The 18032-nt window shown below is 39.3% G+C and overlaps 1 protein-coding gene across 1 annotated transcript in view; it reads left to right on the top strand.

Moving 5' to 3' along the window:
* Positions 1-29: 29 nt before the first annotated feature.
* Positions 30-18032, top strand: part of cacng7a (calcium channel, voltage-dependent, gamma subunit 7a) — a 43380-nt gene continuing 25377 nt past the window's right edge. Inside the window, exons 1-2 of the mRNA XM_042436119.1 lie at positions 30-74; positions 17021-17216. Coding sequence (XP_042292053.1) covers positions 17021-17216 — 196 coding nt within the window. The 5' untranslated portion in view covers positions 30-74. The remainder of the gene's footprint in view (positions 75-17020; positions 17217-18032) is intronic.

The raw sequence follows: 18032 nt of genomic DNA, 5'->3' as shown, positions 1-18032 counted from the left end.
TTGGTGCCCAGGCTTCCCAGTGCGCACGGATCTCTCGTCGGCTGCACCGTCCGACCAGCTCTCCGCTCTGCAGGGTGAGTAAAGCTTCTGCTGCCTTATTTTTTCAACTGCGCCGAGCTCTTACCAAACCCTTCCCTTCCACCACCCAATTATAACTCATCATTTCACCTCACCTCACTCTAACCTCCCCCCCCTCCTCCTCCTCTTCCTCACCATCTCACATCTGTGTTTTTTTTTTTTTTAAAAGCCACTCGCACTCTTTTGGCTCATTGAGCCGCTTCTTCGGTTGCGCACGTCAGGACTTCTGTTTTCGGCTGTAGAGCTGAGAGATGATGCTCATGCATGTGACTGTGCACTGTGTGTGTTAACATACAAATTTCAGCTTCCCTCATCCTCTTAAAAAAAAAAGAAAAAAAGACAGGGGTGTTGTATAAGAGAGGGTTGCCTCAAGTCGAGAGAGAGGAGATGTGCGCTGTTTTGTTGACAGCCGCTGATGAGTGTGTCTGCACGGCTGTTTGGTCGCCTGTTAGCGGAGGAATGTACTGTACAGTGATTAGTGTGGCGCATTTGGAAGGAGCGCGCTGTAACACTGTACAATCAGTCTGAATACAGTCTGGAGGAAGAAAAAGCACAATAAAGCGGCTTCGCGTGGAGGAGAGAGAGAGAGGGGGGGGGGGGGGGGGGGGGGGGGGGGTGAGGCAAACTGTGTGAGGATGATGTGATTGTGGTGATTGTGTCACTGTATGTGTTAGTGTGTGTGTGTGTGTGTGTGTGTGTGTGTGTGTGTGTGTGTGTCAGGGCGGGAGAGGGATGAGAATAGGGAGGAGAGACCAGGAGTGAGGCGAACATGTGTGAGACTATGTGCACATGTGTGTGTGTGTGTGTGTGTGTGTCCATGTGTGTGCGTGTGCTCTAAAAACTCTTGGCTCCTTCTTGGGGAACCCATCCTGTGATACTGTTCCAGCAGACTGCAGCACTTCTTATTGGGTCCATCTCTCCCTCTCTCTCTCTCTTCTCTCTCTCTCTCTCTACTTACATACATATGCATAATGTGTGTGTATTGTAGCGGAGGAAAAGAGATGAAGAGCAGACAGGAGTGAGAGACTAAGGAAAGCTTCTTGTGTGTGTGTGTGTGTGTGTGTGTGTGTGTGTGTTCATTTAATTTTCTGCTATTTCCAGTCTGCATTCTGGTAATTAAAGTGAAGTACTTGTACAGTATATTACTCTGTTAAAAGACAGAGGAGATCTGCGGTGAAGTCGTCCTGACAGGAAAAACAGAGCAACATATAATGATGGAACAATTTTCTCCACTGTAATATAACCGCTATACAGCATAGTAGACAGCATATGGACACGTCTGTAGAAATATGTCTCACAGATTTCTATCAAAAAGGAGTGATTTTGTCTTTAGCTAGTATGAGAAAGCTTTTATACTTGCTGTTCTAACGCTGCGTTCATGTCATGTGAGATGGAGGGCGGTGATGGAAAAATTTGCAACATGCAAGCATTCAAACCATCAAACGTTTAACATGGTGAATGCTTGAGTGTTTTACTAGTTGCCCTGAGTTAGGGTTCAATGACGGGCAGAGTTGGTCACGAGAAAGACAAAAAGTAGTGTGCATTTACCAGATTTGCATTAAATACGGTGATTGATTGTCTTTAGATGTCAAAGACTGTTAAATACTGTGAATTCCATGAGACATGAATGCAGCACAAACACCCACCTTTTGGGAAAAATACTCTACTGCACAATGACTGTATTGATTTTTGTCTTCATTGAGGATTCTCTAGACTTGTTTTGTGTCTTGTCTTGTGTTAAGATCTGTTGACTTTCTTTTTAAAATCAAATCCCCATCAGAGAGGAAGACCTTATTTGTGTGGCCTTGGTTGAAAACTACTTGCATTCAATAGTTAGTTTCTGTCATGTGTTTTATGTTTTTGGCAGCAGCAACATGAGTTTGTTTGGAATAAGCAGAACTGAACTGGTGATAGCGAACAACCACAGCTGAATATGTCACACTGTTGGGAGGTGAAAGTTTTGTAAATACCATGGTGACCAAAATGAATACCTGTTTACTCTTAACTGCAGAATATGTCCGGTAGAAAAGGGCTCAGCCCATCTGATCATGATCAGTCCATCAGAGTCTTTCAGCCGTCCAACAGGAAGAAATCCACCTGAGACGAAGAACCAAAGAGACCAACTGTGACTTTTACTTGACTTGATGACACAAGATCAAGTTGTTCTGTGCATTAAAGCATTTTAGGAACTGTTGGAAACAATTCACTTCAGTAGAATTAGATGAGCCAGTTTGAGGGAGGGTTTGCATTTAAAACACATGCTTACGATATTAGTTCTGAATTACAGTAAATTATGAGATCCTCTTGTATCTCATAATTTAATATAAGTGCTGAATTGATTAACTGCCTCTTCCAGTGCTTTAGAAGGTCAGACATAATAACCATTTAGTTCACTGCGGAGATGTTTACAGATCTGGACGCTGGTAGTGAAGTATCAGCATTGTCTGATGGCATGCTGCTCTCTGAAGTGAAGGGAAATGAATCACATGCTAACTTCAGTTGTTTAAATGGTTGATTGATGGTATGAGTCACTGACTATGGCAGGGTCAGTGCTTCATTTCCCACTGGGGTTACTCAAGGGACTGCAAAGTGCTTTGGATGTATTTATCCACCAGAGAGATAACATGTCACTGCTGTCATGTTAATACCTTATTTCAGATTTTGTTTTACAGTTATTTCCAATACAGGAAAAGGCTACAAGTTCAGTTTGTGGTTGTGTCAAACTATGACTCTCAAGCTGATTAAACTATATTCAAAAAGTTTAAAGTAAATTGGGCCTATAACTGTACGTGAATGAGTAAGGATTCTGTTTTGAATCTCATATAACCAGACCTTACCAAGATCAAGCAGATATTTAGCACACCTCATTAAAAAAATCAATTACAAACTAGTCTTAAATCCGGCTACGACTAGTTTGAACTTGACCCGAGCCTGAAACATATTAAAATCCAAACTTTCACCTCAATCCTGACTTGCCACTGAAAAATCTGTTAGATCTCATATTTCTGATTATTGAGAGCCTCATTTTTAACATTAAAGGATGTTAAAAATGAGACTTAGGTGAGGAAAGCCTTCACGTTCAAATTATATCACTGTCAAATGTGACTTTTCAAAACAGAAACAAACATGTTTGATGTGCTTTCATGTCTCAAAATGAAGAGCTGTGACTCAACTGTCAATGTCACCTGCTGACAGATGAAAAAACAAAAACATAGCTCATAATTTGTGGTTTATTAACGGTGTTATGGACTACAGTAGGCAATGAGAAGGGACTTCTAGAGCTATACAGCAATGCAGAAATGGCTGATTTATTAAGCTCTGTTCATCTCCATGGAGATGATGCTGGGGGCTGTTGCTCTGTTGGTCATGTCTTTTATTTCCAAGAGTCTTAAATTACGCATCAGAATATCAGCATTTAAAAATTTAACACAACCTTTTGTATTTTTGTATTTTTTCTGACAAGTGACCTCTTGTGGCTGAATGTATAATGACTGAAGGCAGAAGTAGCGTTACAGAGACTGCTGTTCGCATCCTCTAAGTCAACATTTGTTTCTTTTAACCATGACTATGATCTTTCCTTAACCTTAAAGAAGACATGTTATGCACATTTCCATATCTATATGTTTATTCTGGGGCTCTACTGGAATATCTTTGCAAAAACTCCTCTACTGGCCCATCATGCAGCCCCTCAGTTCAGCCTCTGTCTCAAACAGGCCGTTTTAGCTCCTGTCTCTTTAAGGCCCGCCTCCCAATAAGCTCACTCTGTTCTGATTGGTTAACTCCTAGAAGTTGGCCCTCAACAGACTTCCGCCAGTTCCGCAGGCTAAACACACAGTAGTAGTTGTATTTCACTTCTTTTTCCACATCTCCAATACATCCGTTCATGTTCAAGCACAAATCTGATCCAAAACATGTGAGCAGACAACATGAACAGCCCATTCTGTAGCAACAAAGGCTACAGAACGGACGGCCGTTTGTGGGCATGTGCGAATGATCTGATGACGGGGGAGTAGAGGTAGCTTTTGACTTGATGGCGGCATGTTTTTTTTGCAAGGGTTTTGCAAAGGCGACGATAAATGCTGTCATGCTAAGAAGGGTGCATGATCATAAAATGTTCACATGGGTCCTTTTGGAAGCAAGTGACAACCTCTTCTGCCATTTAGGTTGGAGGACTCGTTGGAATTAGTCCGACTAAAGCCTATTAGATTGACCATTTGTTAGATGCAAGCAATAGTTGAGGCCACGATCACCTTATTGGATCAGACTGAGAATCAAGACTTAAATGGAAAAATGGCAATGGTATTCGTCAAGCAGAGACCAAATCTGCTTTTCCTGACATACAGTCATTTTGGAGATTCTAGCTTAGTTTTCACCCAGCAGCAGTGATACATTTTCAGTATTTGTACAATGCAGTTAAGGTTGATTCCCCCTCAGGCTGCTAAAAAGCCAAACGTGACCTCAAACTCAAATTATACGACATTGAAACTGAGTGAAGGTGAAACACAGAACTTGTGTGACTGAATGGTGGAGGGTTTGTCTTTCTGAATGCTGCTTTGCACATGAACAGGCATATAGGATGTGTCACACCATCACCTACCTGCCAGATCTGGTGAATGTGTATGTGTGTGTGTACAGTACAGTATGTGTGTATAAGGACTTCTCTCAGTTTCTGGGCCAAGGTCTTTCCTTGTAAGCCCCCTTCCCCTTTTTTTCTTCCTGTATCTCCGCATACAGTATCTCTCCCTTTCTCTTTATCTACCTCTCCTCAGCATATTAACAGACTGTCTCTCACAGGCCCCTCTCTCCTTTTCTCCAGCGTGTGCCTGTGTACCCGCCGCATAAGCTAATTATCTTTATCAGTCCAGCAGTCGTTCCACAGACTACAGAACGAGGGTTTGTTTCCCAAAGCTTTCATCGTCTCAAGTACTGCTTTGAGAAATGAGAGTCTTCTCGCGGCTCTCAGAGACTTGAACGTGGTTCGGCGTCATTCCTAGAAATGTCTCGTCTGGAGAATTTTGATGCTATTTTTAAAAAAACAAGTTGTTTTTTCGGCATTTTAGAAGCAAAAGCTTCTTCTCGAGGAGCACTCGCTTCCTCTTTCACTCGTCCTTCTCTCCATCCTTCTACTTCTTCGCTTTTTTCTTCCTTCCAAATTTAACTGATCTCAGTATTCAATTAATTTCCCAATTTTATTTTATCTTTATTTCCTTCCTTAATCCCTTTGACCCATGTCTACCTTTTACTTCAGATGCATTCCTTGTCCTCCAGGCCGGTTACTGTCCTCCCCTTCTTCCCCCATCCAGTCTTTCCTTCTTTTCTTAGTGTCTTTTATTGAATGACTTTTATTTAAATGAATTTGGAGTTGTTTCATCCCAACTGTGTGTGACCGTCTACTCTTCCTTGTTCCCTCCTTCTTCATGACTCCTCTCGTCTTTCCATCGTCTTTCCTATTCATCCCATCTTTAAATATCCATCTCTCCTCCTGCCAGTTGGCACTAGTCCCTCATTGCTGACAGAGGGACATATTGCCTTCTCAACAGAAAACAACCCCCCGCCCCCCCCCCCCCCCCCAAACGATAGCAAGCTAACCTGGAAACGCCATCTGTGGAGCCCAGCCCGGCACCATGGGACATGTAGTTTCGTGGTGCTCAGCAGTTGCTTTGCCCTGCTCCGTATTGACCTATCGGTGCTGCGGAGTCTTTCATCTTTGTTTCATCTGATTCCTCCTTTTATTTATTCGCCGCCTCTTAATTTTGGGAGCCAAGACTGCAGTCCCCCTGGGGTGTATGTTGTTATAAGTTTCCTAAAAGTCATAGAGGATGTGCTTAAACTGAGATTCATTTTGATGTCACTTTTAGCAAATACTTGCATTTGGTAAATATTCCCCAAATACCCCTTTCTCCTTTTTTTGACTGATTCTCCTTGAATTTGCAGCAGGGTAGCCAGGATTTGAAAATATACTGAGGTCATGAGTCCAAATTCACTGAGCACAACCTTGCACACCTATGACAGTTTCAACTATCAAAAAATGCTGTAAAAAAGTATTTAGAAAATAAGTTTTATGAACTCAATTAAACGTTCAATTACATTTTTTGTAAATTTTTTATGGTCTAAATATTGTTTTAAAGGTTTCTCTGCATAGCCAGCTATGTAATTCTGGACTGGATTATTAAATCCCTTTTTAATTTAAACAATGTATTTTCCAAAAATAGTCACATTTTCTCCTCTTCATGTCACAAAATTCACAGAAATATTACCAAAAACATGACCTCTGTGTCTTCATTGGTAGCTACAACCTTGCTTTGGAGCTCTGCTGTTCGTCATAATGTTGCTTTGATATCGTGCATATAAAAGTGTTGATTACTTAACCTTTTTCATAGCAAACATGCCTTCAACTTAATTTGATCAACCATTTTAGCAGAATTTGTCACCAAAATGAAATTTAAAGCCCCTGAAAATGTGGCCTCAAGTGTTTCTCCATAACATTAAATGTTAATGAATAAATAAGCAACAATCAAAGATCAATCATCTTTAGATGGTATTTATAAAGGCTTTAACACTCAAAAACTCTAAATAATTGAATAGACTGTGGTTGTCATTTGATCAAGTACGACTGACAGAACTACTACAACTACTACAACTCAGGTTCTGATTCAGATATGACTAAATCATCTTCCCATCTTATTTTTGATTCAAGATTTTCACCTTGGTAGTGTTTTTGTGCCTAAGACAGTGTTGCATTTAGACTTTATTCATAAATTGAAAAGCACAATTACGAGCACAAACAGAACAGCTCAATAATCACCAATTAAAAGGCTTGTTGATAGAAGATAAATACCATCTCTCAAACTGTAAAGCACAATGGGCTCTTTATTAAGTAAATGGCCTATTTCCGGAATTTAATTCATATGTACAAAGCTCCTGATTAAGGGAACTTATTATCACTCCTACACTGACAATCCTGCTTTAATGCCTTAATTAGCAACGCACACTCATTCATTAAGTTAGACTTCATTGAGGAGGCTTTTAAGCCTCCAATAAAATTGAACAGAATAAAGAATTAATAATGAAGCCAAATATAAGCTTAAATTGTGCCGTTGGAATATTGTGTGGAGCCCTCGGCACAACCCAGTCTCGCTGCAGTTTGGGAAATAGTCACGAAATTTAATCTATAGATTCGTGTATATGGACACGAATTTTTCCATTTTTTTCGTGACACTTTCAGCACAACTTTCCAACTGATGTTTTCAACTGGAAGTATCTTTCATGCCCCCACCACGCATCTAAATGATCTATGTTAAAAAAAAAAAAGTAAAAGAAAGTAAAGATGTTGGTTTATTTCAGATATTTTAGCTAAAACAGGAGTTGAATGCACCAAATCGACCCACAACACAACATACCCTGTTTACATGGTGGCCATTTTCCTCTGACGTCACGCTCTGGATTGGAACCACAAAGCTCCTCCATCAGGACCGATGCTAATGCAACACCACTTACACACTGTTAGCTTAACCTGTTAGCACCTGCCATCACCAATGTTACTGATAAAAATACATTGAACAGCTCGCAAGTTAATCAAATCTGTATCTACGGAGCTGTGTGAAAGTTAATCAGGGATCCTTTCTAAGAAAAAGGAACAAAAACCAGCTGATGCAATCATGGCAGACAGGCTGGAAATAAAGCTGCTAAAGCTGTTAAACTGTCACATTCGGTCGGTCTGTTAGTTAAACTGTCAGGTTTTATCATGTTTTATGTGAGCAGTCCGCTCTCAGAAAAGGACAGCAATATTAAAACATCTTTGAATGGAGTTCTGCACACAGCAAGTCAGCAGGTCCTCCGGTCCTCCCACCGGACTGACGCAGACCATTGACTGTACTGATGAAGTTAAAATAAAGATAACAATAATAATAATAATAATAAGTTTATTTAGTATAGCACCTTTCACAGAAATTAAATTCACAAACAAACAACTCAAGAAGACACAAAAGCCAATTTAAAAAGATGGGTCTTCAATAGTTTTTTAAAAGCTTTTACTGCTGCTGCTTCATCAGACTGCTGACCGTATATGTACAGGGTATATACATAGGGTTGGAGCCACAAATGCAAAGGCACGATCACCTTTGGTTTTCAGTCGTGAGCGAGAGACAGCCAGTAGGTCCTGGTTAGAAGACCTGAGTGAACTACTGGCGACGTAGGGATGGATAAGTTCCATGATGTACTCTGGAGCCTGTCCATGCAGGGCTCTATATGTAATAGTAAGAACTTAAACTGAATCCTAAAACGAATGGACAACCAGTGCAAAGATCTTAAAATAGGAATGATGTGAGTCATCCTGCTGGACCTGGTTAGCAGTCTTGCAGCCGCATTTTGGACCGTTTGTAGCCGGTTCACAGATGCTTTGCTGAGACAAGTGAAAATGGAATTACAGTAGTCCAAACGGGATGATATGAACACATGGATGATCATTTCTAGTTCCGGTTGTGAGACGATGGACTTGATATAAAAACAATGATAAAATCTCGTGATTACATGTTGAGTAATGTAGCGGTTATAATTTAAAAAATGAATGACAAATGAGAAAAAACAATACAGCGTCTGTGCTCCCAAGCCCCACCTGAGAGAAAAAAATATGTGGTGCAGGCATGAAAAATACTGAAAAACATTAGTTTGAAAGTCATGCTGAGGGTCACAAAAAAAAAGAAAAATACGTGTCCATGTACACAAATCTACAGATTAAATATCGTGACTATTTCTCAAACTGCCATGAGACTGGGTTGCTCGGTAATGTTTATTTTTACTTCCTCTGTGTGAAATTCACTATGGGTGCTGACGGGGTGCAGTAGGCTGCATATTAATGCTTCAGGTCTGTGATTATGTAAAGTTCAGTTTAACATTTTATAGTCAGCAAGGACAGACAAATGTGAAGATGCTGACATACAACAAGATGACAGCCAGCAGGAAGAATAAAGATAAGTAAAAAAAAATAAATCAGAAACAGTGAGCATCCGCCCTGCTTAAGTGCCCTTGAGCAAGAAAGATAAGCACTGCAGCTGACCCTGACCTTTGAACTTTGTCCTCTCTGAAGGTTCCCTCCTAGAGGAAAAAATTGCCTTCAGGACATTTTGTGGTGATATAATATTATGCGTATTAGAAAAAACAGTGATTATTCACCAATAGAGATCCTTCTCAATGAATGTAAGCAGTTATTAATTGACCAGTGATGTCTTTTTTCTAGGGAGGACAGTTTTAACAACTTACAACCTACAGAAACTGGGTCAAGGAAATGTTGGGGCAAGACATTTTCAAAGTAGATACACTTTTAAGATCCAAAATAGTGATCAGTTGACCGACGCCTGGCCTTGTGTGTCAAAATACAAAAATGACCCAATCAGACAAACTAAAGAGAAGGACGTGCCTGGCCCTAGTAGAGATAAAGAGAGACAGAATGGAAAAGAGGCAGCGTGTTTCGCCAGGGGAGAGGAGAATCAGGGCAGCCGGGTGTAGTGACGATTTCAGCACCACAGCGGTGGACAGCTCCCCGACCTGCTGCTCGCTGCTGGACTCTCCTGAAAATGTTCTTTCATTCATATGTTTTACAGTGATTTTTTTGAATATGAACAAAACAGAGACTTCACGGAAATGAACCAAAATAACAAAGAAATTAAATATGGCAAAAAAAAAAAAAAAAAACAGACAGCAACTGCAGTCAATTAAATGCCTCTTCTCTACCACAAGCATGTAAACAGAGGAGGATTTATGAAACTATGATCTAGACAGGTAGCAAAAGTTCCAGTTTCTTTTTGAATTATATAATCTAATTATATAATCTTGTAATCACAATTAATAATGGAAAAAAACAAATTTGATTTTCATTTAAATCTACAATAAAAATGTAGCACCCTAATGTCTGTCAGTGCTGAAACGATTATCTCCTCTAATTTCTAAAATTAGAGGAGATAACAGTTCTTAATCATGACCCTTCCACACTTTTCTTCCTTCTTCTAATCCTTCTCTCTCCATTTTTCCCTTCTCTCCTCCTTCCTTCCCTACCTCCTCCTCCTCCTCTGTTCTCCTTCTCTCGCTTTCGTCTTTCTTCCTTTAATTCCTCCCTCACTCCTACTTTCTTCCCTGCTTCTGACCCTCACTTCCAATCTGCTATCTGTCCTATTTTCGCCTTTTTCCTTCCCTCCTTTTATGATCCTTTCTGCCCAAATCCTACTTTTCCTCCCCTCTACCCCCCCCATCCTCCTCCTTTTTCTTCTCCCTACATCCTCTCTCACAAGCATCCACCTTCATCTCCTCCTCTGCTTTCCTTTTTCCACACCTTCCCTTCTTTCCCCACATCATTACCTCTGATTGTTTGTTCCTAAGCACGCTGCTCCATTCATCTGTAATTCATTACATTGCCTCTGCACGTGGATTCTCCCAGCATACACACAGAGTTAGTTAGCGGCTGTTGCGACCTGGGAATTGTGGTTATATTCTCTGCTTAAACTACAAAGAGAACCTCATCCCTGCCCATTTGTTGTCAGCTATCTCAGCAAATACAGGCCTGGTTCAATTTTGTGTGTGTGTGTGTGTGCGTTTGTGTTTTAGTGCATTTTTGTGTATGTGTGTGTGTGTCTCTAAAATACTCACTGACCCATTACAACAGTTCTTGTCCTCCAAACCCACATTTTCTTCAGGCGTCCGACTCTGTAATTTTAAAGCCACAGTTCACAGCTCATGAGAAAAAATTAATGTTCAAAGCATTAAGATGACCAAAACTAACTAGTAATAACTGTTTATTTATACAAGAAAAATACATCATGTTGAGATTTTATTTTAGCATATTTTGCAGTTTTTATACTTTATGTCTTACACATCAGGTACAAAAATAGAAATTAATTGTCAGTAATGAATTTATAATTTTTATGCTGCCTACCAAAACCAAAATGTAGAAACCGCATTTAAATTTGAGATGAAGACTTATCTGAGTCTTTGTTATTTGTCTTAACACATTAAAAACATCTGTTGTTACATATTAAATAAGCCACATAGAATTGTAATGCCAAAATGCAGAAATCGCATATTTAGCTAAAATTGAGTTAAGACTTGTGACTGTTTCAACATCTGTTTTAATGCATAAAAAACACAATATTGTAATTAGACATAAAAATGTATAATGTCCATAAAGCAGCATGTGAAATTTTCAGCAAGTGGTGAGTTAACCACTGCTAACCTTAGCTAAAACTAAAACTACATTTACTTTTCTTTTCCTCGCTTTTGTCTGTAATGTAAAAAATATCCATTTTAATGAAAAGAAATATTCATAATTCAGTTTTAGCAGAAACTAAATCCAGTCATGATGGAAAAAATAACCCTCAAAACTCTAATTGTAGCTAAACTTCTAAACTCCTGCTAAAGCTAACTAGCTTAGCAGAGTAGCAGCAACCACAGTCTTAGCTTTTGACTTTTGAGTGTAATTCATGTGATGTGCTACTTTTAATCATATATTTGAATCAATTAAATTCTATATTGATTTATTATGTTGATTTTCATATAAATAGTAATAGTACACAGACATACAGACACCTAGCAAAACAGAGATGGATCTACATTAATTCCTATGAACGCTGGAATGTAAATAATCAAGAAAGCAAAAGGAACACATGTCATTTCTTGTACCTTGCATCCTCTAAACATTATCCTAAAGCACAATGCAGTATTGTCATTTTATTGTGCAGGTTATATGGTCAGTTTTTTGGGGGTAAAACCATCAACCTCAAAAGAAAATTCAAGTATCACAGACTTTTTATCTGCCAACCAGCCTGAAACTATAGTTTCTCAACTTCACTCCCTGTGTAGTTACTATCTTTTGTCTTTGCAGGACAGTTTTGCTCATTTAAGAAAAGCACCATGCTCATGTAAATAAACTTGAATCTCAAAATATCATCTGTAGTGCCCTTTCATAAGTCTGAAAGTTATTATAGAATGTATTTTTTAGTCAAGAGAATGAATGAAACAGCCTAAATGAAGCGATCTCACCAGGTGAGACAGTTATCTGTATCCTGCAGGTACTCAGCTCTGTCTCTTCTGTTCTAAGTGGAGGATGGATTTGTGTGTTTTGACTCAGCAGTGCCGAGCGTCAGACTGCCTCTCGTGTTGAGTCTGACATTTCCAGCACTAAGACTGATGCTTATTTACACAAGCCCAGCACAAATCACCTTTGTCTTATTCAGACTTTCTGTGGCGTTGACGTCTGTGAAAGTGTCGGACGTCTTTCGGTGACGTCTCCATGTTTGACTCTGCATGTAACGACACTCTCTCTCCTTCCTTTCACTTGCTCACCAGGCAAAAGTTACAACAGTCTGACTGTATGTTTTGCTGCTGCAGTTTTGATGTATTTTTGGGGATTTGTATCGAGCTGTATGCCCTGCTTTAAAATTCATGTGTTGCCTGAAAAAATAATACAAGTTGTACCGTCTGGCTCCCACCACGAACACATCCATAGCCTTCATATGAGTTTTAAAAATTCATGACTTATCCTCAAGCTCAAGTATTTGAGACTTTTAGGTAGTCCTTGATGGAGGTCATACCAGGAAGCTCAACTATTTAATGACCTTCAGAGGTTGCGTATGCTTCACGTGTTTCATATGTGCACTATAGTTTTTGCACGTACACCTCCGCATACCTGGCGAGTCTGCCATCGTCTCTGCAGGGGGACTTCTGATTGGACGGGTTCACCCGAGGCAAAGAGTGTTTTACCATATCAAATATTTGTAACTGGTGACTCATGTCTGAGTGAGTGAATCCTTTCTGACACTGCTGAATGTGCTCTGCAGCGTCTCGCTTGAGTGATGAGGTCACTCCTCACTCTTTTCCTGCCTGACTGCAACTTTTCTTTTTTGCTTCTTATCTGTTTGCTTCTGATCTTGTCTCCTGAGTTCATTTTGTTCTCTTATCAGCTCCTCTCTTTTCTTCTCCCTCCTCAGCCTCATAAACATCATCTTACGAGTCTGAATATCCTTTAACATCCTGTTTTGAACGTGCATTATTGCAAGTAGAACATGAGAATTAGTCTGTTTTACTTTAAATATCTTTTTGCACAGGCTGCTGTAAAGGAAGTTAACAACCATCCTATACTGTATGCAGACTGTATATCTTGGATTTACATATTTATTGTTAATCCATCAACAGAGATGTAAATTTGTGTGCAACGGGAGAATTCTTACGACCTCGGAGAAAATTTGTTTATGCATCATCAACTTCAGGAATCTGCCCTAAACCTATAAATGTATTTCTACACAGTAGCAGGTTTCTCTCCAAAGTTACATCATGTAAGTCACGACCTGAAGCACATGTTTCTCCAACTCCGACTCCTCTCACACACGTTGACCTGTGTGCTCTATCCGGAGGTTTTTTTCTTGAAAATAACTCTTTTTTCACTGTTGTTTTTTTAAGCTCTATTGTATAGAGACTATACCAGAGGTGCTCAGGTACAAGTCTAAGAGATCCACTTAAAACATTTCATGTACATTACATGATAATATTTCAGGACAAAAACATGAACAGCATCTCTGTATTTAATGGGAGAAGTGACCTTCGTTGTGTCCTTAAACTTGAGTATAAAAAGGTGCGATGGCCGGGCAGAGACGCTGCTCTCATGATGTTCATTAGTGAGTTTTTAGTGAGACAAACAGACAAAAGGTCTGAATTTGCGCCTGAAGTTCGATGATGTTTGACAATAAACACATATGTGCTGCCTGGAGATCACACTGGATAAAGAAACACATTTAACATTTTAACAACATTGTTTTATCATTGATATTGATAATGATATTAATAATAAATCGCATTTCTAAAGCACAATTTATGCATAAAATGCAAAACAAAGTGCATCAAATAAAAGTGAATAATCATATTTACAATAAAGCTAGGACAAATATAATGAAATAGGTTCATTTGGAATAGAAATAAAATAATTGGGAGGTAAAACACTGTTTGAAAAAGATTTGTTTATTTTTGAGAAGTATCCACAGATGTAGAGATCTAAAACATCCCCATAAACCATGTGTGGCTCTACAATTTTCCACCAACACTTCATCTATACATTTCATTTATATGTCAGTGTCAGCTTCTGTATGAAACACTGCATGAGGCAAAGAAATACAAAAACAGAAAAAAAGTAAATGCAGTTACAGCTCAGCTCGAGCATATTATATCAAAGTAGAGCTCGTACATGCATAGCTCCGACTGTATATGCATCGCTATCTTGTTTACAGACTGCATTGCAGACTATTCATATTTTATAAATGCACATAAAGCCCACAGCATGTTGTATTGAACTGTGTTAACATGGTTCAACTTCAGTTTTAATTACTAGTTCGCTGTGCCTGCAGGTGATGTGAACTGCAGGTGGCTCGGCTATTAATATAATTTTATGCTGGTTTACAGCAGAGACAGACAGGTCGTATCTGACAGTCAGGAGAGGCTTTAAGTCATTTATGTGCATATGAACACAGTTTTATCGGACACAGATGTCAGAAAGGACGGACTGAGAGGAGAGATTTGGGATTTGAAGTGTGATCCTGGTTTGACTAGAGAAGAAGCTGCGTTTTGTTGTTGTGTGTTTACAATTTTAGAGAAGCTGTTAGCGTTGGAGCAGTTCACTGACAGCCTGGTGAATGAGACCTCCATTTTGACTGGATGGATGAAGCTCTGTGTGTGTGTGTGTGTGTGTGTGTGTGTGTGTGAGAGAGAGAGAGAGAGAGAGAGGGAAGATGTTTCTCAGAGTGTCAACAGCTGAAATGATGCATGGCAGAGGCAGCGTTTCTGCCACCTAGTGAGTGTCAAACTGCACTGCATGTTACCTGGAAGCCTGACAAACCAGCCTCGCCTGCTGAATAGCTGAATTCCAGCAGGGGCTCATTAGATGATCACCACAAGACACCAGAGCTGTTACATCACCGAAATCACAATTATTCCAGCAATTTAAAATTTACAGGAAAAGCACTCCTAAAAAAATGTTTAAACATTTATTACCATACCAGAATTCATTCATAATTTATCCGTTTTAATGGAAATTCTGTAAACTTAACATTACTGTTAATCATTTGCCAAAGTTTTTTGTTTTTTTTGTGGGTTTTTCCCACCTTCCAAGCATACATTTGCATATTGATTTGCATTCAAATTTGACAAACATCCTTGAGACTCAGTCAAAATTATGCCTCCTTTTATTTTCTTCTGTGTCTGGATTTTTTTAAACCATTGCATTGTCATCATTTCAAAGGCTATTGCTCAGTTGCCAGTGTTGATTTGTCAGAATAGAAAATAATGTATTCAGACCAGCCACAAACAAGAGACACAAAGAAAACAATTTCATTAGGTTCATTATCTGCAGATAATTAGTGGGGGGGGGGGGGGGGGGGGGGGGAACCCTTCACAGTCCACAAAACACTGGCCCTCCTCCATTTTCCTGAAGAGGAGAAAAAAAAACAGATCAACAGACCGACAGACCATAATCAGAAATACTAAATGTTAATGAAGTTAGAAAGTAAACATCCCAGTCTTTGGAACGGATTAAAATTAAAGCAGAGTGAACTCCTTCTTCTTAAAGGGTCAAGCAGGTCGAGGAATTAAAGTCCTCTTACAGGAAACCTGTGTGAGCAAAAAGACTGGACTAGCAAACATCACAAGTTCATGACTGATATGTTGATCGAATGAGCGGAGAGAGGAATGTGCACCTTCCTCTCAGCGTAGATACCAACACTGACTCAATTACATTTTAGGAACGGAGAAGGTAGATACGGGCTAAAGATGATTGCTTATTGATCGCTGATTGCATCCAGAGTTCACTAAGCGCCGGGGGCAGTGAACTCTGAAATGTCTCTAAACGTGATTTTGAGTCCTGCTCTTTCATTCTAGCAGCAAATGACTATTATTTAGTGTAGGTATGAGGTAAATACGCATTTTCCATCTTACTGTCATTCATGTCAATCACACATTTGTATGATTTAATTCTTAAACAATTCATCCTCGCTGTTGGTATTTAAATCCTTCTTCTTGTCCACCATCTTTTTCTTCTACCACGGTTTGAAGCTGTTTCTCTTGTCTCACCTCTTGTGTATTTTTTTGTCGGCTGAAGAATTTTTTATGTCTTGCAGATTTTTCAGACCTCCCGAAGTTGTTGTTGTTGAGCGTCGTGCTCGCGCCGCTGCCTCGTGGCCTCTTTTTCTTCTCAAAAACTTTTTCTTGAGTTTGTGATTTTGTTATTTGCAGGAGCACCATTCTTCATCTCATGGCCTCTTTCTCTGTTCATGTACAGGTCTACTGTTGGTGTTAGCAAAGTCCTCCATCTCCCAGTCCTTGAATTATACCAGCACCTCATGCTTTTTGCAAAATCTTTCGACAGTGGTGCCCCGATATGTTAAAAAAAAAAAAAAAGAAGAAGAAGAATCACCTTGAAACTACAGGATTTAAATTATTTTTTGAAGAGGTGTTCTATACTCCCAGACTTTAAAGAATATGATGATTAGAAATAGGAGGTATTTTTGATAGATGGAGCGAATTTGATATTTTCAGATATGAAAAAGGTTTCAGTTCATCCAAGGTTGTTTTCCTCCTCTCTCTTCGATGGATCTCCTCTCTTCTCTCCTTTCATCTCATCTCCTGTCCAATATTGCATACATATTTAACAGCTGGAGTCAATGAAAGTCAAAAAAGATTAAAATCACAGATTCTCCGCCCTCCCTGCTCTACTGGGTGCATATTTTAAATTTTAAAAGTCAATAAATTAAACCAGTCTTCGCCTTTGCACTCATCTAAACCAAGCCTTGCCCTCGCTCTCATCACCTCTCCTTTCTCGCCACACAACAAACGCATAAAAATGTTTTTCTGCTCCTTTTTTCCCGTCCTCTGCGTGTAAGCTGAACTCTTTCTCTCTCTCTCTCTCTGTCCTCAGATGAGTTCGTTCAGTACGAGGGCTCTGACGCTGCTCTCGTCTGTTTTCGGGGCCTGCGGTTTGCTGCTGGTGGGCGTCGCCGTGTCAACGGATTACTGGCTGCTGATGGAGGAGGGAATAGTGCTGCAGCAAAACCAGACCACCGAGGTCAAGATGGCGCTGCACTCTGGCCTCTGGAGGGTCTGCTTCGTAGCAGGTATCTGTGTATTTTACCTTACTGTATGTTGTTCATTTTAGAGTTACAAGTTGTTTTCTGTGCTTGTTTGTACATGATTTTATGTTTTTTAAGGATAATCTGTTGCTGTTTTTTCATGCTGATGTTCTATATTTTAGCTAAAATAGCCAAAGAAGAACTTTTGGCGTCTAGATAATCATGTGACATGAAGGGAGATTTCACAGAAGGGTTGTTTGTTTTACCTTATCTGATTATACACCTTCTATACCCTTTTAAAAACTTAAACATTATATACTAAGCTCACACATCCAAAACCAAACATGCTAAACAAAATATAACACATGCACATCGGAGGACACCATGTTCTTTTATACTAATTACTAGGAGTGTGCTCGAATACAAATACGTTATTCGGCAAAACACAAACAGTGTGTTTTATACAAATATTTGTTTCATACAAATATTTTAAAAATTATTTGTTGGGGGTGTTCCCCCAGAGATAAAGTTGAGCTACTGACACAAGCTAAAGTTTTAGCTCAGTAATCATCATAATTTTCTAAAATTAAAAGTGTAATAAAAACAAAAACAGGATTTTTAAGCCTCTTTACACTTTTATTTGAATACAAATACAAATACTGGGATCTCTGCACATCCCTACTAATAAACCTCACTTTGCCTTTTTCAAATAAATCCTTCTACAATAATATATAATATATATATATATATATAATATAAAAATAACACATACATGAGATAAGTACAAAAGATTTAGATTTCTTTAATTAAAAAAGGCACTTTAATACTTGTTTTAATCTGTGTATGGGGTCCATCTGTCCG

The sequence above is a fragment of the Thunnus maccoyii genome, chromosome 15 (assembly GCF_910596095.1).
Source record: "Thunnus maccoyii chromosome 15, fThuMac1.1, whole genome shotgun sequence".
In the NCBI taxonomy this organism is placed as follows: Eukaryota; Metazoa; Chordata; class Actinopteri; order Scombriformes; family Scombridae; genus Thunnus; species Thunnus maccoyii.
Note: the sequence above shows the minus strand (reverse complement) of the source record. Positions and strands in the feature narration are given on the sequence as shown.